We start from the raw sequence: 23,405 nt of genomic DNA on the forward strand, positions 1-23,405 counted from the left end.
GATGATTCAGAACCACAAACTTTACTGTCTTTTTATATAAGTTTCTGAAACAGAAGGAAAAGTACATGAAGTGCTAAAATTAATAAAAGTAATAGTCAGGTAATGTCAAGTAAATTAACAACAATCTTTCAGTGCAATTGCAGATTCAAGTCTTTTGGATTATATCTACCTGTTTTGCGCATCTAGAGGCTGATATTTTTGTCCATTCTGTTCCTTCCTTTATGCCAATCTTCAATGAGCAGCAAATAAGCGGGATGCATGAATAATAGTTATCATGCTGACAGATTCTGTGACCTGGGTCTCCTCCAGAGTTACCATGGGACTCTTGGCTGCTTGACGCTCTATCTGCTTTCCATACAGCCCGGCTTCTCTGCTAGGACTCCACTACTTGTATGTTTCCTCTGAGTGCTTTATACTTTCAGGTGGGTGACTGTGTGACTTTCCTGTCAGTCTATAGTTCTTTAATAAGTTACTTATTTTCCTCATATGTTAAATCACACAATCTGAGGTTTTTTACCAGTGAAACACTATTGACTTTATGGTTGGATGAGAAAAGAAGAGCACACCCCAGTATTTTACAAGCTCTGTGAGCTCTGTGCTGTAACTACCTTAAACAAACATATTGATGACGATCATGTGATTTTTAATAGGAGGACAAACTTTGACTTTGCTTTTCCAGGAAATACTGCTCTGACCACATTGTCATACTCTAAAGAAAAGCGGCTAAGGCTGTACAATCCCATGACACAATCATCAATACTAATCCTCACTAGCACAGAACAACACCCTCATGATTGGCAGCACAAAGCACAATACAAATGTCACTGTGCAATCTGCCCTACAAGAACAAGTTTCCACTGGTTACTCTGTACAGGTGTGGCTGACTTTTTTTATGGATATAGACTGCCATAGAAACTGTGATATGTTCTAAATTCATTGGGGTGTTCCATCCATTTTGATGAAGATACAAGGGTCAATTTAGTTGTGCATGAAATTGCATAAACTGATTTTGCAAGGCTGCCTAAATATTTTGCATACCAACAAACCATACAATCTAAAACACCCAGTTTCTGTATAAAGAGGTTTTGCATCAGATTCAAATCTGATGTGATAGCACAATATAACAAGTGAAGGCTTTTAGTGAGGTTTTCACTAAAACTCATCCATCCTCAGCTTTATGTGTCTCCTAAATGTCTTTTTGTTGTAGTTTTTTAAATTCATTCATGTTTTGACTTTGTTCTAAGCCAAATTGAAACACACAAACTCATTTTTGCTGTACCCACACATTCTCTTTACAACTTAAATTGTAAACTGCCTTCTCTGTAAAGATTTCTAGGACATTGCTTTTAAGTAAATTGGACATAATTATTGTCATTTTGGATTTGATCAAACCGGCCAGTTTTAACATGTGTAACATTAAATACAGTTAATTTGTGATTTCTCATTTTTGTAGTATGTGTAAGGATTGTAGATTTTTGCATAGGTGTTACCCCAAACTTCCACACATGTAGTATAATACATGACAAGTGAGTTAGTATTAGATACATTTATACCTCACTGCCATCTTGTGGTTGTAATTGATATTGCAGCTGACTACATTTTAGCAGTGACGTGAGTTGCAGCTTTCACAAATCCGTCGCACTCTGTTTTCAAGGCGTTTCCTCGCCCAGTTCCTGTACTGTTCGTGGCACTGAAGCCTATCTCAGCAGTATTTGCACCACTGACAAGTCTCCAAAGGATCTTTAAGTATCTGTCCTCGGTGCTTCTAAGTCATTTAAACAACGTGTGTAAAATATCTGCAATGCTGGGTCATATAAAGAAGCTAAGGTCTGTAGTCATGCACCAAAACAGTTTAAGCCTTGATCCAAACTCACGAGGTTTATTTGGATGCAAAAGCTGTTTTATGCAAGAAACAAAAGCTACATTGGAGAATGCATATTTACAAGAAAAATGCACATTAGAAATCACACAATGACATGGAGAGTGTAAACAGAAGTTTACTGTACATTAAAGTTGGATGTTCTGATGGGAGGCAACATAAAGGGGGATGTGACTCATGATAGTATTCTGCTTCCACAATAGGAAGATGTTTAAGTCAATGCTGATACATAAATCGTCAGCACAACTAAGACCAGATGAAATTATATATATATATATATATATATTTAAAAAAAACTAAAAAATAAAAAAATACATTACAGTGACACACCTTCAATGATGTCATTAAAACATAAAAGTCACTGCATGATTTGTGGGTTTTGGAACATTGGACATGCTTTATTTCAGAACTTTTCACAATTTATTTAAACATCTCACATATACAAAATAGGTACAATAGACTTTGTGGTGTCATTGTTTGAGAGAGAGAGAGAAAGGCCGCCTGAAAACCATTTGGGATTGGAAGAAAAGTGTGCTGTCAATGTGAACTGGGGCAGTACAAAAGAAAAGCCTGAAAAAACTCTGAAGGACAAAAAAAAGTCAGAAAATTTAAAAAAAAAAAAAAAACAGAAAACAGACATTAGACATAAGGGTTTAGGAACATTCCACCTGCTTAAAGTGGGGAGTATCAGCGGGATTGTTGTAAGACTCCTCACAGGTCAATACAAAGTAATACAGTAAAAAGTGGTTCGTTCCACAGCTGCATTTAGCACCATAGGTCTCTGCTTCAAGTAACTGAGCACCTTCCAAGCAGGACAAAGCTTGAAGCATTAGAAGTCTTAACATCTCGGTTGTGGACTCAGGTTTTTGTCAATACTATTTTCTTTGAGTACAGGCATGAGGTAGTTCAAACCTTTTTTGTTCTTGGAAATTGTGGTTTTAAACCTCTTCTTTGGAAGATATACAAAGACCACAAAAAGTGATGCATACTTTCAGCATTTTTATTACACTTCTTTTATTTTTTACAAAAAAAGATGCCATGATGTTCCACAACAAGGTGTTTTCCCGCGTCCCTTTGGGTTTGGCTGTATTAATTTGCATTGCACAAAATCTCCGTTCAGTCCGTTTGGTCCTCTCCGATAGTTGCCCATCTTAAGCAAGTGGATGTGCAGAGAGAAGTCAGCATTCAGTACAAAAAAAAAAAAACAGAGAAGGGCAGAGATTTCTTTTTTTTTTTCGTTCTTTCTCTCTTTTTGGTGTTAATTTATCATGAGTCTATTTATTTGAAACAGACTGGGCCAATGTCCAAACCAAACTCCTGATCAGGTCCACCAATGTCCAAAGGTGCAATGTCGAGGATGGGGAGGCGAGTTGGTTTATTTGTTCTGTACTCAATCACTGTCTTGCTCCACTCACCAGTGTGTGTCTGCAAAAGGCGAAGGCGAAGGCAAAAAAAAAAGAAAAAAAAAGGAGATTAGACATTGAAAAACGGTGGAGTTCAATCTCTACAAAGAGCCTAAAAAAAAAAGCAAAAACTGTACTTACAGTGCAGCCATCCTCCAGCACGGAGAAGGTGAAGCGGCTGTTGCCCTCGGCCCTGAGCTCCACATCGTTGGAGCCCTGGAGCACAACGGCCTTCTTCAGGTTGCCGCTCTCACCATCCATGTAGGCAATGCTGTTCTTGCAGTGGTAGGTGATGTTCTGGCTAGCCTGGTTGGAAAGCAGGCGCATGAAAGCCAGCTGCGTGGCCATGCTCTGTGGGCTGAGGGTCTCGTCGTTGTAGGTGAACTGCAGGGCAGAACCAAAAAGAAAAGTGAGGATTTCAAAGGACGGCCAAATTCAGAGTAGGCATTCTTGTTTGACTGCGTCCCCTTCTCACCTCGGTGCCGCCGTTGATGGTCTCTCCGAACCACACGTGCTTCCTGTTTTCTGTGCTTCTGTACCAGTTCTTGCGTGCAATGCTCTCTGGGTGGGCATAGATGCAGGTCTCGCGGGTGGTAAAGTCGCAGAAGACCTTGATGGCATCATTGATGCAGCCCTGGTTGGGGTCGATCCAGTAGAATCCTGAGGAGGAGAAGGCATGGGGTATGTTATGGGTTTGGAGGAAGATGGCAAGCTAATATAAATGTATCATACTAAACCGGGGCCTATAAGCTGCTTACCGCTGCTCCAGTCGGGGTGGCTGAGCTTGATGTCACGGCAGGTGCGGGCAGGGTTCTTTCTAGATCCCTCGGGGGTAAGCAGGTTGTCAATCTGGGTGTTGAGAGACTTGATGGTGGCATCGACTTCGTAGTCCTTGGCTCTGAGAGCTGGCTGATCAGCTCTGTATTCGTCGTATCCGGAGACGTCGTATCCGCCACCAGATGGGCCAGGAGGTCCAGGCAGACCAGGAGATCCAGGAGGGCCCTACAGTGGATATGACAGTTGATCTGAATCACATAGAACACAAATCTGTCTGATATATAGGCTATGGAATGTCAAACTTACAACTGGTCCAACATATCCAGGAGGTCCACGGGAACCAGGAGGACCCATAGGACCATGTGTGCCAGCTCTACCATCTTTACCAGGGGGTCCATTGGGTCCAGCAGGTCCCTAAAGAAGAGATAATTGTTTAGAGTCATTTAAAATAATGTACAGCTAACAATTATAGCATGCATGGAACTTGTAGGCCCAGTGTCAAAGAAGTCTTTTAATAGGCAACCCATTTCTTTTTCTTTCTTGCAATGTTGTGTGAAAGAAATCTGCTAACGTGAAGAAATGCTGCATTTGATTTGTCAAGAAAGTCAGAGCTCAGTCCTGGGAATGCAGTCGATACCCAGGATACCCAGGAGATGAGCTCCTTCAAGTTGCAAGCCAGAAAATCCGCAGGATTTGCTGCTTGTTGTGATGCTAACCTCAAGTAGCAGTGTGCGCTAATAAAGTTTTTTTTTCTAAAGCACCATGATTGTAAATAGAGGTTGTGCTCCATTAACTTGGGGGTTCTTTGATACTTTCCCACTAAGAGTTTCAAAGAGATTATTGCTGCATTTCTGAATGGGAAGTTGAAAAATCCAACTTTAATTAAAATACACCACTACATTGGATAACTTTGAACTAAGTTTTGTGTAAGACAGTGGCTTCACACTTATGTTCACCTCAAGAACAAATCAAGAATAGGCTCTAATTCAGCATTAAACTCACTCTAGGTCCAGCATGTCCAAGGGCTCCAGCAGGACCGCTCTCACCAGGAGGTCCCTGCAGGAAAAGGAAAGTCCCAAATCATACACATTCTGTATGCCCTCCATCTCCCAAAATTTACACCAGAGTCAATAAAATGATACTCACAGAAGGTCCAGGCATTCCCTGGAGACCAGGATGTCCACGAAGACCCTTCATGCCTCTGTCTCCCTTGTCTCCAGCAACTCCCTTCTCACCACGGGGTCCGGCAGGTCCCTACAACACACATGTATCAGCCTTTATTTCCGTCATCACACAAGGTCATAGAAATGTGTTGTTGCTTTGTTTCATGGAACCAAATTGTGTGGCATATTTATTGTACTTACAGGGGCGCCTCTGGCTCCAGCGGGTCCAGCGGGTCCAGAAGGACCTGATGGGCCCTAGGGAAAACATCAGCAAATATGTGAATGAGACACGCTGATATGGTTAAAGTTAAGCAATTTGAACAGACAAAGAAGAGCGATAATTACAGCCTCTCCACGGTTTCCAGGTCTGCCAGCAGCTCCAGTTGGTCCGGCAGGTCCGGGAGCACCAGCAAGTCCCAAGGCACCAGGAGATCCAGGCTCACCGCGGTCTCCCTAAGCGTGACAAACAAGGGAACATGCAGCTCAGAGCGTAGTGTGTTTTTCTCCTGCAAACAGTCATGTTTAAATGTACCCTCAAGACGTTACCTTGAATCCAGAAGCACCGGGACGACCAGGGGGTCCATCGTTACCAGGGCTACCCTGTTTCGGACAAAGAGTGGGTATAAAAACATTCATTAACAAACTTTGTGAAATATACATATGAGATGCTAAAGCAAGTGATGTTGTCCTCAATTCTTCTTGATTAGCTCCAGTTTCTCTGTGTATACAGTTATAGTGGCCTACACTACAATAATGAAACCCACAACTAATATAATTATTTCTGTTTTTCATGTTAGAAAAAGGAATTAAATCAGTATATCCAATATATTGATTCAGTATATAAAGAGACAAAACTTAATAATGCATTCGCATTATTTGAAGGATGATTTAAGTTTGTAATCTCCTTATTTTTTATTTATTTTTTTTCACCATAGGCAGATAGGGTTACAATCTGCATTTTGGACATAATTTATACTTGTTAAGTCATGGACTAATGAAGAAAAGTATTATCTAGGTCAACTTGTAACCCATTTCTTTCTATAGCTGTTTTGAGAATAAGTATGCCAATTCCATAAATGATTTCTTGACTTGAAATTTATTGAAACATTGAGTTTTATCCACTTTTCTTCATCTTATATCAGTAGCGGTAATACAACTGTCTCAAACCTTGAAGTAAACTTTTAAAAGCTGAAATTTGCCTTACAAAATTTCTGATTCAGAATATTCCTGCTGGTGTTTGACGCTAGGAAGAAACTGCAGCACATTTACACATTTTAAGCACAAACCGCAATAACAGTCATCAGAAATGTTATCTGTCATTAGCTTAGCTAGTCAAATGAGCTACATTAACATTTTTTTATTTTTTATTTTTTACAGATGACGCACATTTGGGAAGCAGGGCCCTAAATATTTTTTTCTAAAACTCTGAAATCTTTTTAACCGCTTTCTATTTTTAAATAATGTAAGTCTTGTGCTTATTGATTGTATTTAGCCTTTTTTAAAATCATAGTTACACACAACTTCTCATTTGACAAAAAGCATGAGTCATTCTGTTACTAGAAAACCATCAGAGGTAAGAAGTGTGTCACAGTTGTTGTTGCTAAAATGTGCTCATAATCTGGGTTATCTTGGAGAAGCAAAACGAGGTTTTAGCTGCCCACAAGACAGAAAAGCATACCGAGTATAAGGTAAAGCTAATAGCCTAGCAACATATCCAGGCTAACCATGCAGCTTTGTTGTTTGTTGTCAGGAATGGGAAAACATTTCACCTACTCCTTAAAGAGGTGAACAGGTCAGTCTATTGCTTCTACAAAATGGTGCTGTGTGGAACCTGGAAATTATAGGATGCTTCTTTTTACCAGTGACTTTCCATACTTTTTTTTCCCGTTTGGTTTGGTTACAGTCACTCGACTTTCTGTTTAATTTATGCTAGTTTTGTGCTTGTAAGATGAGTCTGCATTGGTTGAGAAATAAGTTGATAGTGTTTATATGTACACACACACATACATATATATATATATATATATATATATATATATATTAATAACTACACTAGGACTCATATATTAAGCAATCATTCTTTTCTACATTTCAACACAAACTAACTAGCTAACTAGCTGATTTTCGGAGTAAGTGTTACCTCGCGTCCAGCCTCTCCTTGAGGTCCGGTCATACCAGGCATGCCAATGTTACCAGGGGGACCACGGGCTCCAGATGGACCGGGAGGTCCAGGTCTGCCAGGCTCTCCCTGTAATTATATAAAATAGAAAATAGGGTGAGACATGTTGAAGCAGATAGGATGTTAATTATCAGTAGAAATACATTCCAGTTTATCTCTGGAGCTGTTTAAAGATCTGTGATCCTTTGCTTGAACAGTTTGATAACATTTCTGTGCCACTGAGATATAACATGATTGATAAGATGGCTTTCTACTTTGTCGTTAGGCAGGGGGGGAGGGGTCTAGGTAGTAACTTGCACTTACCGAAGCACCAGGACCACCAGGTGTACCACGATCTCCTCTAGCACCAGGCAGACCAACGAATCCTGTAATTCCCAGAGGTCCAGTGGGTCCAGGAGCACCAGGAATTCCCTGACAATACGCACAAACACTCATGATTAATCACTATAACAATTTGAGGGGATGTGTAGGGACATTTCATTAAATTCTCAGTATTTTTATCATTCCCCCGCCATGTTTCTTTTATGTGATTTCATAGTACTTACAGCGGGACCAGACTCTCCGGAGGGTCCCTTCTCTCCGGAAGGACCGGGTGGTCCAACCATTCCCTGCTCACCAGAAGGACCAGCAGGACCAGGGTCGCCACGGAGACCACGAGGTCCGTCTTTGCCAGCGTTACCGGAGGGGCCAGGAGGTCCCACAATACCCTGAGAAAAAAGGAGAGAGGGTTACAATGTGTAATGTGTGGCTTATTTGTGTGTGTGTGTGTGTGTGTGTGTATGTTTGTTTTTATGGAAAACTGCTCAGTGAAAGTACTCACAGCAGGGCCGGGAGCACCAACTCTGCCAGCAGCACCAGGCAAACCGGTCAGACCCTGAGAAAAACACACACAGAGATTAGAAACAGAGTCTTATAGGCATGCATGTGCTTTTTAATAAATAAAAAAAAACTGAACCAAACACAATTAATTAATACTTTAAGGTTTATGTGTACCTTTGAAAAAGAGTGTGACATTTATAAAAGCTAAGCATGTATTATATCTCTGAATTTAGCAGATAATGCTGCTGTATCCCAACTATTATTAGGAATAAGGAGGTATGCCACATAGTGGACTTGAAATGTGACGACAGAAAGCATGTGTGTGACAGGTGCATATAAAACATGTGTTACTGCATTTGAGCTTTTAATCGAGTACTCACTGGAGGACCAGTTTCTCCACGAGCGCCAGGAGGTCCAGCAGGGCCAGAGGGGCCCTAGATAACAAAAAAATAAAAAACAAAAATAAGAAAAATCTCTTCATCTTTTCAAATATCATCATATCCTATTACGCTGTTTGAACTGCAATCGTAACAAGAGTGAGAAAGCAAGACTGTGTATGTGCTTACAGCAGGTCCAGACTGTCCAGCGGGTCCAGCAGGGCCAGCGGATCCAGCCTCTCCCTTAGCTCCGGCGGGTCCACGCTCTCCTCTGGCTCCGGACTGACCATCGAGACCCTGTGGGAGAACCAAAGAAGAGCTAAGTAAACGTTTGGACAAGCTTTTTTGCTCGTTAAGCAAGTCTTCAGTATATGCGTTAATCCCAATCTCATTGTGATTTTAATCTATTAAAGAATCAGGCTTACAGGGGGTCCAGCAAATCCGGGGGCTCCAGCAGGTCCAACCTCTCCACGCTCACCCTGTAGGTAAGAGGAACTTGGTCAGAAAAGGCTCACTAACACCTTGTTTTATGGTATGTAAATAATAGGAAATCTATCTTACAGAGGGTCCACGAGGTCCAGCAGGGCCAGCAGGTCCGAAGGAACCAACTTCACCCTAAAAAAGACAAAAGACAGGATGAGAATTACTCTAATGCTTAATCAATACAATATACAATATATGTCTCAAACTGAATGGCTTTTTATGTGGCCACAACGCCACATAAATAGGGCCTTCAAGATAACAGTTGTGTGCGAAAATATTATTTTAATAAATAAAATAAAAGCAATTTTTATCCATAGTCTGCCAAATAACATTGACGTGAAACGATGTTCAGTGTTATTCATTTTAAGTACTTATCGAATGCAGATGCAGCTATTTATTAATATTTTCAAAGAATATTAATGGGTTTTATCAGTACATTCTCTCACAACTGGCCCTTCCAGAAATATTCCTGATCTTGATGTGGTCCAAAGTGAAAATGAGTATGACATTCCTGAATTATACAATCGTTTTATATGAATAAATACCAAACAGAAAATACATCCCATTTCTTCTGATTATGATACGTTATATAAATGCTACATGTGTATGTAAAATTATTCATGTTTTGTTAAAAATTAACAAAAGGGATTAAAATAATGACAGATATGGAAGAAAAAACTATGAACATTTTTATAAAAAAAAAAAAAAAAAAATCATATCCACGGTCTGTCATCTTTTGCTAGGTTATTAGCTGGATTGTTGCTGCAGTTTGTAAAATAGCCACCAGATGGCAGTAGTAAGGCTGTTGCTATAAATATAGCAATTTGGTACAGGTTTAATTTGGATACTACCGCAGAGAAACAAAAGATTTGAAAACGAACGTACAGGTTTGTTCAGAAATCATATTTTTACACTTCTGTAATCCCAACTGCTTCTCCTGATAGTTTAGTGTTGCAAAGCTTTGGTTTAAGACGTCTATCTTGATGGTTGGCAGGTAAGTGTTGGCAGGAGTCATTCATAGCATGCATTTATTTTGCTCATATTTGTTTGTTTGGCAGGAATAGTCCTGCGCTGGTGTCATTTGCCAAGATTTGTCCAGTTATCCATTTCTCGCAACTAATACACCAACTGACCTTATCACCGTTGGCTCCAGTGGGTCCAGGAGGGCCAGGAGGTCCAGCAGGGCCCTGGTAGGAGATTAAAGGGGATAGTCAATAAGGGGTACAAGCTCCAGTATTTTGCTTTTAGGTGTATCTCAAAAGAACAGGAGAGTTTAACCTACACGAGCGCCATCTCTGCCAGAATTTCCATCAGGGCCTCTGTGTCCGGTCTCTCCCTGAAAATGAAAGCAGTAGTTAGACGGGCTGTAACTTTCAAATAGAATATAGTAAAAAAAATGTGGATGTGGTAGATTTTTTTTCCTCTCTTAAATTTACCTTCTCTCCCTTGCCTCCTGGAGCACCGGCTATGCCACGCTCTCCAGGGATTCCAGCAGATCCTTGATGTCCGGCAGCCCCAGCAGCTCCAGCAGCTCCTGGCTCTCCCTAGCAGCAGAAAAGAAAAAAAAAAACTCATTTGTTTGTTTCTCTTCCTTGCATTTAAAAAAAAAAATCATAATAGGTTTTTGACATATTTTGCTTCCTTTGGATTACCTTGCCACCATCAGGTCCGGGGGCTCCAGCTGGTCCACGGGGTCCAATTGGTCCCTGAGCTCCAGCAGCTCCAGCAGAACCTGGGTTACCACGCTCTCCCTGCAGAGTATAGATGCTTATTTAAATCTCTGATCTCCTGGTTCTTGAACATGCGTGTGAAAGCAAAGTGACCTCACCTTGCCACCAGCTGGTCCAGCGGCTCCCTGCTCTCCTGGGATACCCTGGAGCACCACATCGTTTTGGTTAGGTTTGGTTAGACTGCACCGACATTTGTGTTTCATCCGCGAAACTTGTTTTCAGCTCATATACTTACTCTCTCTCCAGGCTTGCCAGCCTCACCGACAGATCCAGCAGGTCCAGGCAGACCCTACAAACACCAAGTGTTAACACAAGATCCAACAGTCACAAACAAGAAAATAGTACATTGATTTTAATTCATTTAAAAAAAAAATACAGAAATTGGTATAAAAGTGCTCTTTACTGTCAGATTATTACCTAAAACTCAAATCCTCAGAGTATTTCTCACTAAACAGACAAAAATGGTGATGTTGCCCTCAGTGTAAACAACATGAACTTGCTAAAGGTTAACTTGCTAAATCTGGATGGAAGCTATGTGCTACTAAAGCACATAGCTTTCTCAGCTAAACTAAGACCAGGACAGGCCATGAAGAAAGATGTCCATAAACATTCAATGCTAAGACGACATGTAGCCATCAGAAATGCCTTTATCTCCTTGTATCGCCTCCGTTTTGGTAACCAGAGGAGAGAAATGTTCAAACCTGGAAGCCAGGAGCTCCAGCTGGTCCCTGCTCTCCCTTCTCACCGGGACCGCCCTATATCAAGGAGAAGACATTCTTGAAAATGGATGCTAAAATCATATTTTGCATGGTTCATTTGCAAGAATAGATATAACAGTAAGCCTTGTATGCAGAGGCACTTACAGCAACTCCCATGGGGCCAGTGGCTCCGTTGTTGCCATCAGGTCCAGGGGGTCCCTGATGACAGAGACAGCAACTAAGCATACAGTAACACCGAACAACTGAAACAGAAATGTCTGCAAATGTTTATGCTTTCATAGCATTATATTTTCTGACATACTCTCAGTCCAGTGGGGCCACTGGGTCCCTTCTCTCCAGGTTTGCCAGGCTCTCCCTGAGGGAAAACAGGATTTATAGGTAAGATGGAGCTGAAACAAACGGGTACAATTTGAACTGCTCATTTATTTATTTTTTTTTTTCCAAGTCCTGCATAACGCCCACTCACAGAGGGTCCTTTGGGTCCAGGGAAACCAATGTTTCCGGGCTGGCCTCTAGGTCCAGTTGGGCCAGGAGGTCCAGAACGGCCATCTTGTCCAGCAGGACCCTGGAAGACGAAGAAGCGTTACCTCAATCCATCAGAGAAACGGTCATGAGACCAGCAGCAACTCTCTAGAGAGAGAGTAAAACTAAGGTTTACTCACAGAAGGTCCCTCCTTTCCTGGGGGTCCAGAGCTTCCAGGGCTTCCTGGGAGACCCTTTAGAAAACAGACATGGAGAGGTTATGAAGAGCCCACAGTTTCAGGGGGACTGCAGAAGCAAATTAGCTTTTGCTGTAATCTGGTACAGCGCATCACTTAATGACATTCCTGTTTGAGTTGTACATCGTCCCTTTATAAACCAAGTTCATTGTCACTCTAAGATGGTCTATTCTTCCTCTACATGAAGAAATGACTCACTCTGAGACCAGCAGGGCCAGGCTCGCCAGCACGACCGGCATCTCCAGGGGGTCCACGAGGTCCAGCAGCACCAGTAGCACCACGGGCACCAGGCATACCCTGTTGTGGTCAGAAAGTGGTCGAAATTAGAAATATAGCAGCTCCCTGAGTGGACAGATGTTTGAGTGTATTGGGCGTAATGCTCACAATTGGGCCAGTTCTTCCGTCGGAACCAGGCAGACCACGGCTTCCGGGAGCACCCTGAGGGTGACATGCGGCTATTAGCAACTGAAGCTAGGTCAAAGGTCAAAGACTTCCACAACAGATTATGGGAGGACACTTACTCTAGCACCACGGCTGCCAGCAGGCCCATTAGCACCAATCTCACCAGTGGGTCCTCTCTTGCCCTCCTCACCTTGAGTTCCGGGAGGTCCCTGAGGGCCAGCGTTACCCTGAGGGAGGCAGCAGTGAGGTTTAGCGCCTTGAACAGATTTGCTTTTGCATGTTGAATAAATCATCCCTTAAACTTACAGGCTCTCCTTTGCCACCAGTGTCTCCCTTGACACCCTGAGGACCAGGATCACCCTAAAACACACAGAGAAACAGAAAAGCAATTCAACCAAAGAGCAATCATATATGTTATAGGTGTTTTCTTAACATTTACCAGTAAAAGCATCACGTGTGATTAGTGTGCATTGCTAAACAGTAGCATTATCTCTGCATTTGGACATGCAGAGCAATTGGCTTTCTTTTGTAAAGCTTCTGCAGTACAAGCACTGCTTCTACTCCATTATTATTGTAGCAATGCATATGTAAAGTGCTATAAATTTGTGCATTCTGTGCAATCTGTCACCTCATATTAATAAAAAAAAAAGTTAAGAGATAACATTTTAGAACTGGAGACCAGTCGAAATAAGAAGTCAGAATCAGCGGAGGCTGAGATGTGCGAGGCCGATCTACATGGATGTCATGAAGCAACAGTTGATGGAGTGGATTAATCTTTCCAGAGGGTTTATACTCACAGAAAGTCCTCTTGGTCCAGCAGCACCCTGAGGTCCCTGAGGTCCGGGTCCTCCTCTTGGTCCGGGGAAACCAGGAGCTCCAGCAACACCGGGGGTTCCCTTTACAGCATGAAGGGAGACAGGTCAGCATTGGCATTTGGTAAATCTTTCAGAACCAGAGTTCAACATAATGCCCTCTGTTGTTTTTTTTTATTTATTTATTTTTTTTACATCCAACTGATCATCAATAGGAATACAAAAACGGTTGAGTTTGTGTGTGTCAGGTGTTACAAAGCGAGATTATTTTTTCTAATGCATCCAACTTATTGAGTATATGTAGGCATGCAACTAAAATCGGATATGGGGTGAAGTCCAGCTCATCAACTAAAGGAAGTACACACTTTTCTTTTAGGGACTGTATAGACTGTGTGTATTTGGCGTATAAATGTGTGGACCTACTGCAAAACGATTTACGTGTATGCAAATCACAGAATACGCCAAAAACTGATTCAGTAACAGAGTGTGTACTCACAGCAGCTCCCTTGGCTCCATTCAGACCATTAGTACCAGGGTTGCCCTATGGGAAAAGTAGAGAAAAATTAATTTCATTTAATTATTGATGTTTACATAGCCCCAAATTACAACTAATCTAACTTATCAAAAGGCAATTTACAAGCAATCTCAGTTAAAATACAGTTATAAGGAATGCGATCAATTTTAATTCTAGTACAATGTGGTCATACGGTCGGATTCAGTCCAATTACATTCAGTGCTATGAAAACCTAATTAGGACATGGAGATGATCTAAAAAGTCTAATAAATCTGTATGATGTCTTAATATTTTCAAATGAAATGTTTATAGAAGTGCCTGAATCCCCTAAAAGCACAATGACAACACAGAAACACTATTCCTCTCTCGGTTTTAAAATTATATTATATATTATTTCTATATATCAAGTGAATCATAAAAATCAGTTCACAGAAGTACATGTTAGAAAATGTGCATGTCAAAACAAGAAAAAAAACTAGAAGTTACCCCTTATTTTCAAAGAGAAACTACAAAACAAGCCTCTTTCCAGGGTTCAATAGTATAACATGGACTAAAAGTCATCTCCCAGACAAATAATAGTTTTAAAAATATGTCAGTTGACTATTTCTTTTCTTTTCTTTTTTTTTTTACTTACAGGGGGACCAATTGGGCCAACAACACCATTGGGTCCGGGCTCTCCTCTGGATCCCTGAGGTCCAGATGGGCCAGTGCCTCCAGCACCTCCAATCTCTCCCTGTTAGTGACAACATTTGAATTATTTTTCATTTATTGGTGATAGAGAGAAGGCTGTGATTAAGAATTAAATGTTATTTGAAGAAGTGTGTGTTCAAAAATGTATATATTGCTGAAAATATACAACACTTGTGCTTTTCATTTGGCGATGTAGTGTACAAAACAGAAAGACTACAAAGTACAGTTTTCAAATGTTTTTGTGACAAGATTTTCGGCTATTTAACAGGAAGTGACAAGACATGTACCTTGGTTCCAGGACCGCCTGGGAAGCCTGGGGGGCCAGCAGCACCCAAAGGACCCTGGATAAAAGAGGAAGAAAAATCGTGGTGTGAGGAGTTCTCTGACATCATCAGTGTCTCTCGTTTGTTCCTTTGACTGGAAATAAAGAGGGTTTACTCACAGCCGGGCCAGAAGGTCCAACATTGCCATCAGAACCACGAGCACCAGAAGGACCAGCAGGGCCGGGGCGACCTCTCTCACCAGGCTGACCACGTTGTCCCTGAAGACGGACCATCCAACAGAGTTAGTCAAGACCACAGCCGATGGAAACACTTGCAGGAATATAAGATGAAGAGTACAGAGTTTTATTATGAACTTACGGCCAGTCCAGGACTTCCAGGAGATCCAGAGGCACCAGACTCACCCTACGGAAGAGTTAGGAAAAAAAAATAAAATGAAATCCCCATTGTATATGTAATTATAGGCTAACATATGAAGTAGATCAGCACAAATAAAGAGACAGGCTTCCAATAAAAATAAAAAGATAAGCAGAAAGTGAGAAAGTGATCTGTGTGTTGAACGGTGCTGTACCTTGGCGCCAGCAGAGCCGGGTTCTCCCTTACGTCCATCAATACCAGTGTAACCCTACAACACAGAAGAGTAGAGATGATTAAAGCTGTTACTAAGAAGCCAACACTTAGGTCGACACTTAAGAAAATGAATCTAATATAGTAGCTGTTATTTTTTAAGGATCTGTTATAAAGAAGTTCTTGAAGGGAGATGGAGTGAAGTGAAAATAAATGTGTATTTCTCTGTCCTAATGGTCAAAGTTCAAGTGAAGATTTAATTCAATTAATTTTAACAGGAGGCCTTCATTAGGTGTCATAATGAAAGGCACCACTATAAAAATTGGGGCATTTTCAAATTATCCAGGAATTTCTTTGGGTAAAAAGAGAAGGGTCAGATAATGACTAATGAGCCCCAATAAATTTCTATTCCAAGTTCAAGTTCCAGCAAACAGGCCGGGGGTGAAAAGGTTAAAAAAAGGTAAATCACTCACTCTGTGTCCCTTCATCCCTGGAAGTCCAGGAGTTCCTGGGAATCCACGAGCACCCTACAATTCCAAAGCAAAGAAGTTTAGAAAGCAATAAAAATGCTGAATCTCCATTTAAGTCACAACTCCGTGTCCCGGTAGGAACCACTCACCTGAGGGCCGGCGGCACCTCTGTCTCCGGGCTTGCCAGGTCTGCCATTGTTTCCCTATGAATCAATAGAAGAGAAAACTCACCATTAGCTGTTTAATGGTAAAAAAACCAAAAAAACTGCTCAAATTAGATCGAAACAAGTGGTGAAAAAAGGCCACAAACATACATCTTCTCCAGATTTGCCAGGTGGTCCAGGGGGTCCACGGGCTCCAACGGGGCCCTGGAAAACAGAAATCAAGTATTAAAATCTTAAAGGTTGCAATGGCAACTCGAGCTAGTAGGAAGATTTGAAGGAGTACACTCACATCGTGTCCAGGCTGTCCGGGTTCACCAGCGTGTCCAGTCTGTCCTTGAGGTCCCTGTTGAAAAACACATAAGTCGCTAAGAATTGATGTAAAAACATTTCTGCTTTGCCTCTCTGGGCTCTTTCAACGATGTATCTTTTTCATTTTCTTTTCGGATTATTAAAGTCTTTACGGATTTGAATAGAACCTGAATTTCAAGGTGAGTTTTGAACTATGCCCTTACCTGGGGTCCAGGCATTCCAGGGGGACCTCTGGGTCCCATCAGTCCCTGATAAGAAGGAATGTGAAATTATTCATCTCAAGTCACGCTGTGATGGATTTAATCTGAAAGCAACGCAGATAAATTGTGTTTATCTGCATTGCTTTTAGATATTGATACAAATCAATGTTTGGCGTTATTGATTTGAGACAAAATAGGACGTATTGAGGTAGGGGTAGGAAACTTACTGGGGGTCCGGGTCCAGGATCGGGGGCTTTGGCACCATCATATTGAGCAGCAAAGTTCTGTTGAGCAGGTAAAAAGCAGAACAATGATTAATTCAATTTAATTCATGAGTAAACCATACGATGCTACTGCCACGGTGAACATTAGCCTCACCAGGGTCACAGTTATTTCAGTCTTTACATAAAAGACAATCTAATTTTATAAAGAAATTCTCTGACGAAATAAATATACTAGTTTTTACCTAAAATATTACTGACTAAAACAGTTTGTTAGCTTTTGTACAACGTTCCAGTTGCCCACCAGTGACCTAATTTGGCAGCATGCATGTGTTGTCTTAGAAAAGTTCAAAAGGGCGAAGGTCAGGAGTCAATGACTAAGATCATACATGCGTCTGTTATGCAATTCAAATGAAGACATGATTTTGTGTGACATCAACAACGTTTCTTGAGACTATTTTTAAAGATGCATGAATGTTTCTCGGAAAACTGCGTATTTCTTGAGTGTAAAAGGGAGACGTACTCCTCCGAGTCCAGGGGGGCCAGGGGGGCCAGGGGGGCCAGGGAGTCCGGGTTTGCCATCTTTTCCATTAGGGCCAGGAAAACCCTGGAGAAAAGAAGATAATCCAAATGATGACGTGTTACGGATTTAACAAACAAAGCATGTTAGCAATCGGACAAAACTATTACAAAATCACATGCTGCAAATTTGTTGTAAAAAACCCCATAAATGCTTGTCATTGTGAAATATTTTTCAGTGACTGTAACATAGCAAAAACACTAAATCTTTGCCCTGTAAACCTTTATGTTAAAATTCCCATCAAGGGCAACAATAATCATATACATGGTAAACAAAGGGGAGTGGCAAACTGGGGCTAATAGGTCAGACAGCACCAAGAAACTTCACCAATCACGCTTCGTAAAGAACACACTCGTCAAATAATTATATGAGTTCACGTGGCAGATCAAAGGTAGCAGAGTTTTAATTCAGCTTACCCTGTCACCTCGAGGTCCTTTGTCTCCTCTGGGACCCTGAAGCGCAGAAATCACTTGGTTAGACCACAACACAGATTAGACGGCTTTAACATGCAAGTATCCTATCGGGAATCAAGTAGAAGACTTAGGCCTCATTGCATGAGTGAGAGCTATGTTGTCAAAACACTGAACATGCACTGAACAACTTGATTCATTGGTTGGGGGTAGACACAAGCTAAAGGCCATCTTAAATGATCTTACTGGAAACTGCAAATCTCTATTCCAGTCAACCTTGTGCTTTGTGGATCTGACATTCCAAGTATTAGGCCAATAGATCCATCCTATGCTATGAAGTTACCTAAACACCATCTTGTATATAATGGGAATAAATACATGTACTGATATTTCAACATGCTTTGGTCTTACTTTGTGGGAATCTGTGATTGTTATCAGGCATCGAAAGACAAACACCCGAATACAGCTTTCCATAACGTCAGAATGGAAAGCAGTCCTCAACAATGTAATGAATATATAAGTGTTCAACATAGTGCACAACAAAGTTGAGCTCAATCATTTCTTGAGAATAAAGAAATAAGTCACAAGGGTTCCCTTAAAGCAAGTAATATTCTGAAGTGATACCAAAACCACTCAGTGTACACCTTAAGATGCCACTGCTGCTAAAGCTCCAACTGTCAAACGTCAGGCTAGGCAATCTCCATCAAAGCAGAGTGATTCAGACAGAAATTGCCTTTTCTTTCTTATCTCCAACTCACAGGCCTGAGATCAGACCTTGGTCTTTGCATCTATCTAAAATGAGAGGCAAATACAGACTCCAAACTGACTCAAAGTCAGCTAGCTGTGAAAACCTCCCTTTGGCCCCCTCTCTGCTGTCCTCAGAAAGGATCCTTTGTGCCAGGCTCTCGTGGGTGCCTCAGCACCACGGTTTTAGCTTTCACTGACATGATCTAGAGCCAATAGGACCCCTTACCTAACGATGGACAGGAAGACAGAGGAAATGCTGAGAGAAACAGCTCAGCTCAGTGTAAAAGAAATCCTCTTGCCGTGACTCAGATAGCTCAGACTGGTCAGCAGTGGCTGACAGCGGCTTTTTCCTGACGTGTTTCAAGGGATTCGGGAGACATGACAAGGTGGACTAGATGAGGTAAAGCTGTGTTTTAGATATGCTGTTATGATGGGTAGCATGCATGCATACTAACCGCTGTGGCATCGTAGAGATGATGATGCGGGCGAGGAGGGAGGAAATGGAGAGGGCAGGGGGAGAAAAGGGAATACTCTGTTAGAAAATGTCAAAATGTACAGAGCAAACAATCTAGACGTATTCAACCGTATTGTAATTAGATCATACATTATCTATTAAAAAAAAAAAACATGATGTATTGACTGAAGATATTAAAATAAAGACAGACTGGGTATATTTTGTGCCTTGTGCTTTCAGTGTAGCCTGAACGTAGGATTGGTTTTCCTTCACTCATACCTTCCTTGACATTTAAAGAATAAAAAACTATACAGTAAAACAAGTAAGTCTCCTCTCGTGCGGCCTAACACATCTCAGCTCAGACAAAAGTAGGAGCTGCAGGCTCAACAAACTCAGTGATTCACTGTAACCACTCTGAAGCGTTTTAACCGTGCAATGGACGTGAATCTCTGGGAACCTGCAGCACTCCAGATATTAAAGCTGCAAATCGCTAACAGGTCCAAACTAGCAGGGTATGCCTTTGGGACTAGAATATTTTTTTTTGCCCGCCACTGAAAACAAGGCGAAATGTAGGTAATTTCCTATGACATCTGTAACTTCCAGTATACTGCAATGTGCTTTGATTCTGTTGCTGAGCTCCTTGAAATAAGACAAAGATGATATTTAGTTTGTCTTGATGTCTTCTCTTGTTTATTCTCTGAAACAGGTGAACACTGGTTCCTCCCTGGATGGCTTTGGGATCAGGCGAATGACTGGGATTGCTGGGACCTCCCTGTGAACTCTGGCATGTCATGTCCAAATTGATCCAGCAGGTGGCATACTAGAGCGTTAATGTGAGACTGCTCGCCTCATATGCCTTTAAGCCTTATAACGCAAAAGTCACACCTCAAACTAAAGTTAAGTGCATTGTTTGAGGTCTTTTCTTTGAAATTCTCAAATTATTTGGGGGGTTATTTTCAGCCTAAAACGCAGGAATTTTAAAGAGAGAAACAACTTTTCTTTTTTTTAATTAAAGATTCAATTTTAAAAAAATTATATTAATTTAGGACTATATCAATCTATGCTATTTCTTACTAGGCAAACTGTAGCTTGTTGACTGAATTCTTTAAAAAAAAGTCTAAATTCGTGCCAAATAGGTGCTTGCCTCCATGGCCACCAGGGGGAGACATTACAACGTGAAAGGCAAAGCTGCGTTTCTTGGCCGTGTGGATGGAACAATGTGTCCAACGCCCCACATAAGCTTTCCATCCAATTTTTCTAAAGGATAGTGCCAATGTTAATTCAACATGCATTAAACGATGGGGGGAGACTTGTTATGAAGATCTCACCCCACATAAATATGTTTCCTTACTTATCCCTTAAAAAAAGAGAGACAAAAACAAAACAAACAAAAAAACTAATCACATAATAATCGTATCCTTTGATAAAGTGAAGAATCCTCTGCATGAGCTCAGTCCGGTTGAGTTCAGGTTGACCATCATCATGTAGGTCCCAAACAAAAGCCAAGCGAAAACGTCCTCAAGAAGTAGGGACCCAGAAGGGGGGGAAAAAAAGTATAGATCCATCACAGAGAAAGAGTAGACAATCAAAACTTACATTGGCATGATGTTAGATATAATGTTACTGCAAGCAGCAACAGAATCCGAGTATCCACAAAGCTGAGCATGTCTAAACAGACATGCAGACTCCTTGTGCCGCAGAGCCCCTGTCTTTAAACCACCTTTAAGCAGGCATACAGTTGTGGTGACACGAATAACTCCAAACTTAGCAGAAGCCTGCTGCCGTGATGCTAGAATAATAAAGATCTATCAGGCCTATTTATACGGCAGGAGGGTCCCTGGTCTGCGTGTCAAAAGTCGGCCCTTCAGCCAATGGGAGAGGAGAAACCCAATCTGACTCCCATCCCTCTGCAGCTTGGAGGCAGTCATGTGATCCGGCATCTCCCTGCCTTTTTTTCCCCTCTCCACCAAGAAACAGTTTGGCAGAGGCTTTGGCGATGATGACGAGTGCAACGTTTTAATTAGATCCATTCTTTTTGAGGACGTGGACAGCGTCGAGGTTTATAAGGCAGATGAAGGCCTAACTCGAGTCTTTCTTGTTACATACAGCTCGTCGGTGCAGATCAGGTCAGCGCGCAGGGCCATGGGCGTCTGGCCCTGCGCGCTGATAACCTTTGTGCGTAAAATGCGCACGAGAAGACGAGCGTCAGTGGGGATATTTTACCACCGGGAAGATCTGAGTCCACCTCTACTCGGATTTTTTATTTTTATTTTTTTGCAATTTATGTTGATATTCTACGTTAAATAATTTTGGACCGGACGTTTGCGTCAAAGCTTTGGCGCGCGGATTTGGCGAATCTCTCATTTTTCGCGTTGATTTGATTGAAATGAAAGCTTTACTTCTCCCACACGTTAACACATTATGCAGAACTCATCCACTAAACATTTATTTTAAAATAAAGTCCCTGTGTACAAAGCTTTAACTTTTACTGAGTCAGAACCACAGCAGCGTTCTTTCTGGGAAATCTCCGCCGGAGGAATGCAATGTTTCACACACAATACTAGGGAAACCTTCAGACTGTGAAAAAGGCAGGTGTGAGAGAAGATCTAACTTTCCTCCTCCCTTTGCTCTCTCTCTCTCTTTGTGCAGCTCTTACTTGCCCACATGACCAGACATGTCATCCGTTCCACCACGACTCCAACAGTATTCAGCCAGGGCCACATCCAGGATTTTATCTCATAAGACACAACTCATTCCATCCCATAGACCAATGCTTATTCATATAGTTATGAGAATAAAGACCCCTTTCCTCAGATGATACATGATTTGGGTGCTCTTTTTGTACTGTGGTGCTGTTTATGCAGCCCAAAATATAGAAATGGCTCTTGATTATGGTCTTTTTTTTTTTTTTTGCATCCCCTCCTCCTCCTTACAGAGAGCCTTTTGCTGACTGAAACTTGCCTGCAACTTTTGCACCCACGGAAAGTCATTGAGGGGCACCACTCTACAGGATTTCCACCTAAATCTTACACCTGAGTCAATCCTGAGAGATACGACAGAGTGAAGAAAAGGAGAGGAGGAGCGAGTGAGATGAAATGTGATTTAAAGATGGCAGCGCTCCCACTCGCTGCAGAGCTACTCTGAAGCCCTGAAGTGGGTGGAAGAGACCAGACAGGCAGCGCAAGGAATTAAAGATGGCTGAAAAGCTCCACATCATCAGCTTTAAGAGCTCCTTACTGTGTGATTACAGTCGAAAAACGCTGCTACACTGTAGCTTTCAAATAATCGCAGGAGACCATTTGCTCTTAAAACCGTTTTAAGTAGTAATGCGTAAAAATGTGTGGATATGGACACGGGTTTGATTTAGTCGAGTTTTGAGATGCAACCTTCCACCAGAAATGGCAAACTTTTCAATCTTAACATGTTCGGCTCTTCTCCACTGTTGTCTTTCACAGTGCTGCAAGCTGAGCCTGCATGCAGATCCACTGTTTAAACTCCATCCTCACTCACTTTGATCTCTCTGTGTGTCCCCCAGTTCAGCTTCACTACAACTTAAAATCAGTACGTTTTCTCTAGGATAACATCAATTGTACACGTGCAGTTTCATCCCTGGTTAAAAAAAAAAAAAAAAAGTGTCTGATGTTATCTTGTCAGCCTATTTCTTTGGGAAGATACACTAATCTGTAGAAATGTGAAAATGAGCCACATTTCTACAGATAAATGATGATAGAATAAATGTTCCCAATGTTTTCTGCATAAGTATTAATATTTGATTTCCACATTGACAAGAAAGTTCACGTAAATCCCTGATAATTATCACATCACTACTACAAACGTTTGTGTTTTATTAGTAATAGAGTCATACAAAGTAAACCATTATTGGTTTTCAAAAATGCTTTGCTATTAATGATCTGAAAACTGTATCCATTTGTATTCACTCGCCTAGTCAAACCTCTATAAACTGCCTTCCATGGCTGTTATAATTGGAGACAAACCATTCTTTGCAAATAGCTCAACACCAGTTGAATTGAAGAGACAGTAACATCATTTTGTAGTCAATGAAGTCAACTGGAATTAAGTTGATTTGATCTAAACACATCCATTTTAAAAGTGGCCGAATGTTTCAGAGTCGTCGACTTAGTGGAAGGTGAACCTCTGTACCTTGTTTGCAGTTTCAGTCCTTTTCCTCCAGGATTGCCCCGTACTTTGCTCAGTCCTTCAACTGACCAACCTCCCTGTCCAGAAGAAAAACAAAACTCCCACAGCATGATTCAGCCACCACCTCGTTTCACGGTGGAGATGCTTCTAATAATTTAACGTCCATTTGCTTTCCGCC

At 41.5% G+C, this 23,405-nt stretch overlaps 1 protein-coding gene across 3 annotated transcripts; it reads right to left on the bottom strand.

Annotated features, from left to right (window-relative positions):
* Positions 1–1,979: 1,979 nt before the first annotated feature.
* col1a2 (collagen, type I, alpha 2) lies at positions 1,980–20,868 on the bottom strand. Of its 3 annotated transcripts, XM_007573014.2 has the most exons (50): positions 20,666–20,867; positions 19,071–19,072; positions 17,875–17,910; positions 17,402–17,485; positions 16,885–16,941; positions 16,661–16,705; positions 16,438–16,491; positions 16,299–16,352; positions 16,134–16,187; positions 15,988–16,041; positions 15,519–15,572; positions 15,308–15,352; positions 15,109–15,207; positions 14,954–15,007; positions 14,611–14,709; positions 13,959–14,003; positions 13,448–13,546; positions 12,957–13,010; positions 12,770–12,877; positions 12,633–12,686; positions 12,447–12,545; positions 12,192–12,245; positions 11,996–12,094; positions 11,831–11,884; positions 11,674–11,727; positions 11,512–11,565; positions 11,046–11,099; positions 10,909–10,953; positions 10,733–10,831; positions 10,517–10,624; positions 10,363–10,416; positions 10,214–10,267; positions 9,159–9,212; positions 9,023–9,076; positions 8,787–8,894; positions 8,601–8,654; positions 8,222–8,275; positions 7,947–8,108; positions 7,705–7,812; positions 7,363–7,470; positions 5,769–5,822; positions 5,568–5,675; positions 5,424–5,477; positions 5,206–5,313; positions 5,062–5,115; positions 4,366–4,473; positions 4,041–4,284; positions 3,758–3,942; positions 3,424–3,666; positions 1,980–3,304 (listed from the first exon to the last, which is right to left on the bottom strand). In XM_007573014.2, exons 1-50 carry the CDS (start codon positions 20,733–20,735, stop codon positions 3,158–3,160), a joined length of 4,056 nt encoding a protein of 1,351 aa, XP_007573076.1. In that variant the 5' UTR covers positions 20,736–20,867; the 3' UTR covers positions 1,980–3,157. The 3 variants fall into 3 exon arrangements, with proteins under 3 accessions (XP_007573076.1, XP_016516640.1, XP_016516642.1); XM_016661154.1 differs by lacking the exon at positions 10,733–10,831; XM_016661156.1 differs by lacking the exons at positions 5,062–5,115; positions 5,206–5,313 and having other exon boundaries at positions 20,666–20,868.
* Positions 20,869–23,405: the final 2,537 nt, after the last annotated feature.

This window comes from Poecilia formosa, unplaced genomic scaffold (assembly GCF_000485575.1).
Source record: "Poecilia formosa unplaced genomic scaffold, Poecilia_formosa-5.1.2 Scaffold313, whole genome shotgun sequence".
In the NCBI taxonomy this organism is placed as follows: Eukaryota; Metazoa; Chordata; class Actinopteri; order Cyprinodontiformes; family Poeciliidae; genus Poecilia; species Poecilia formosa.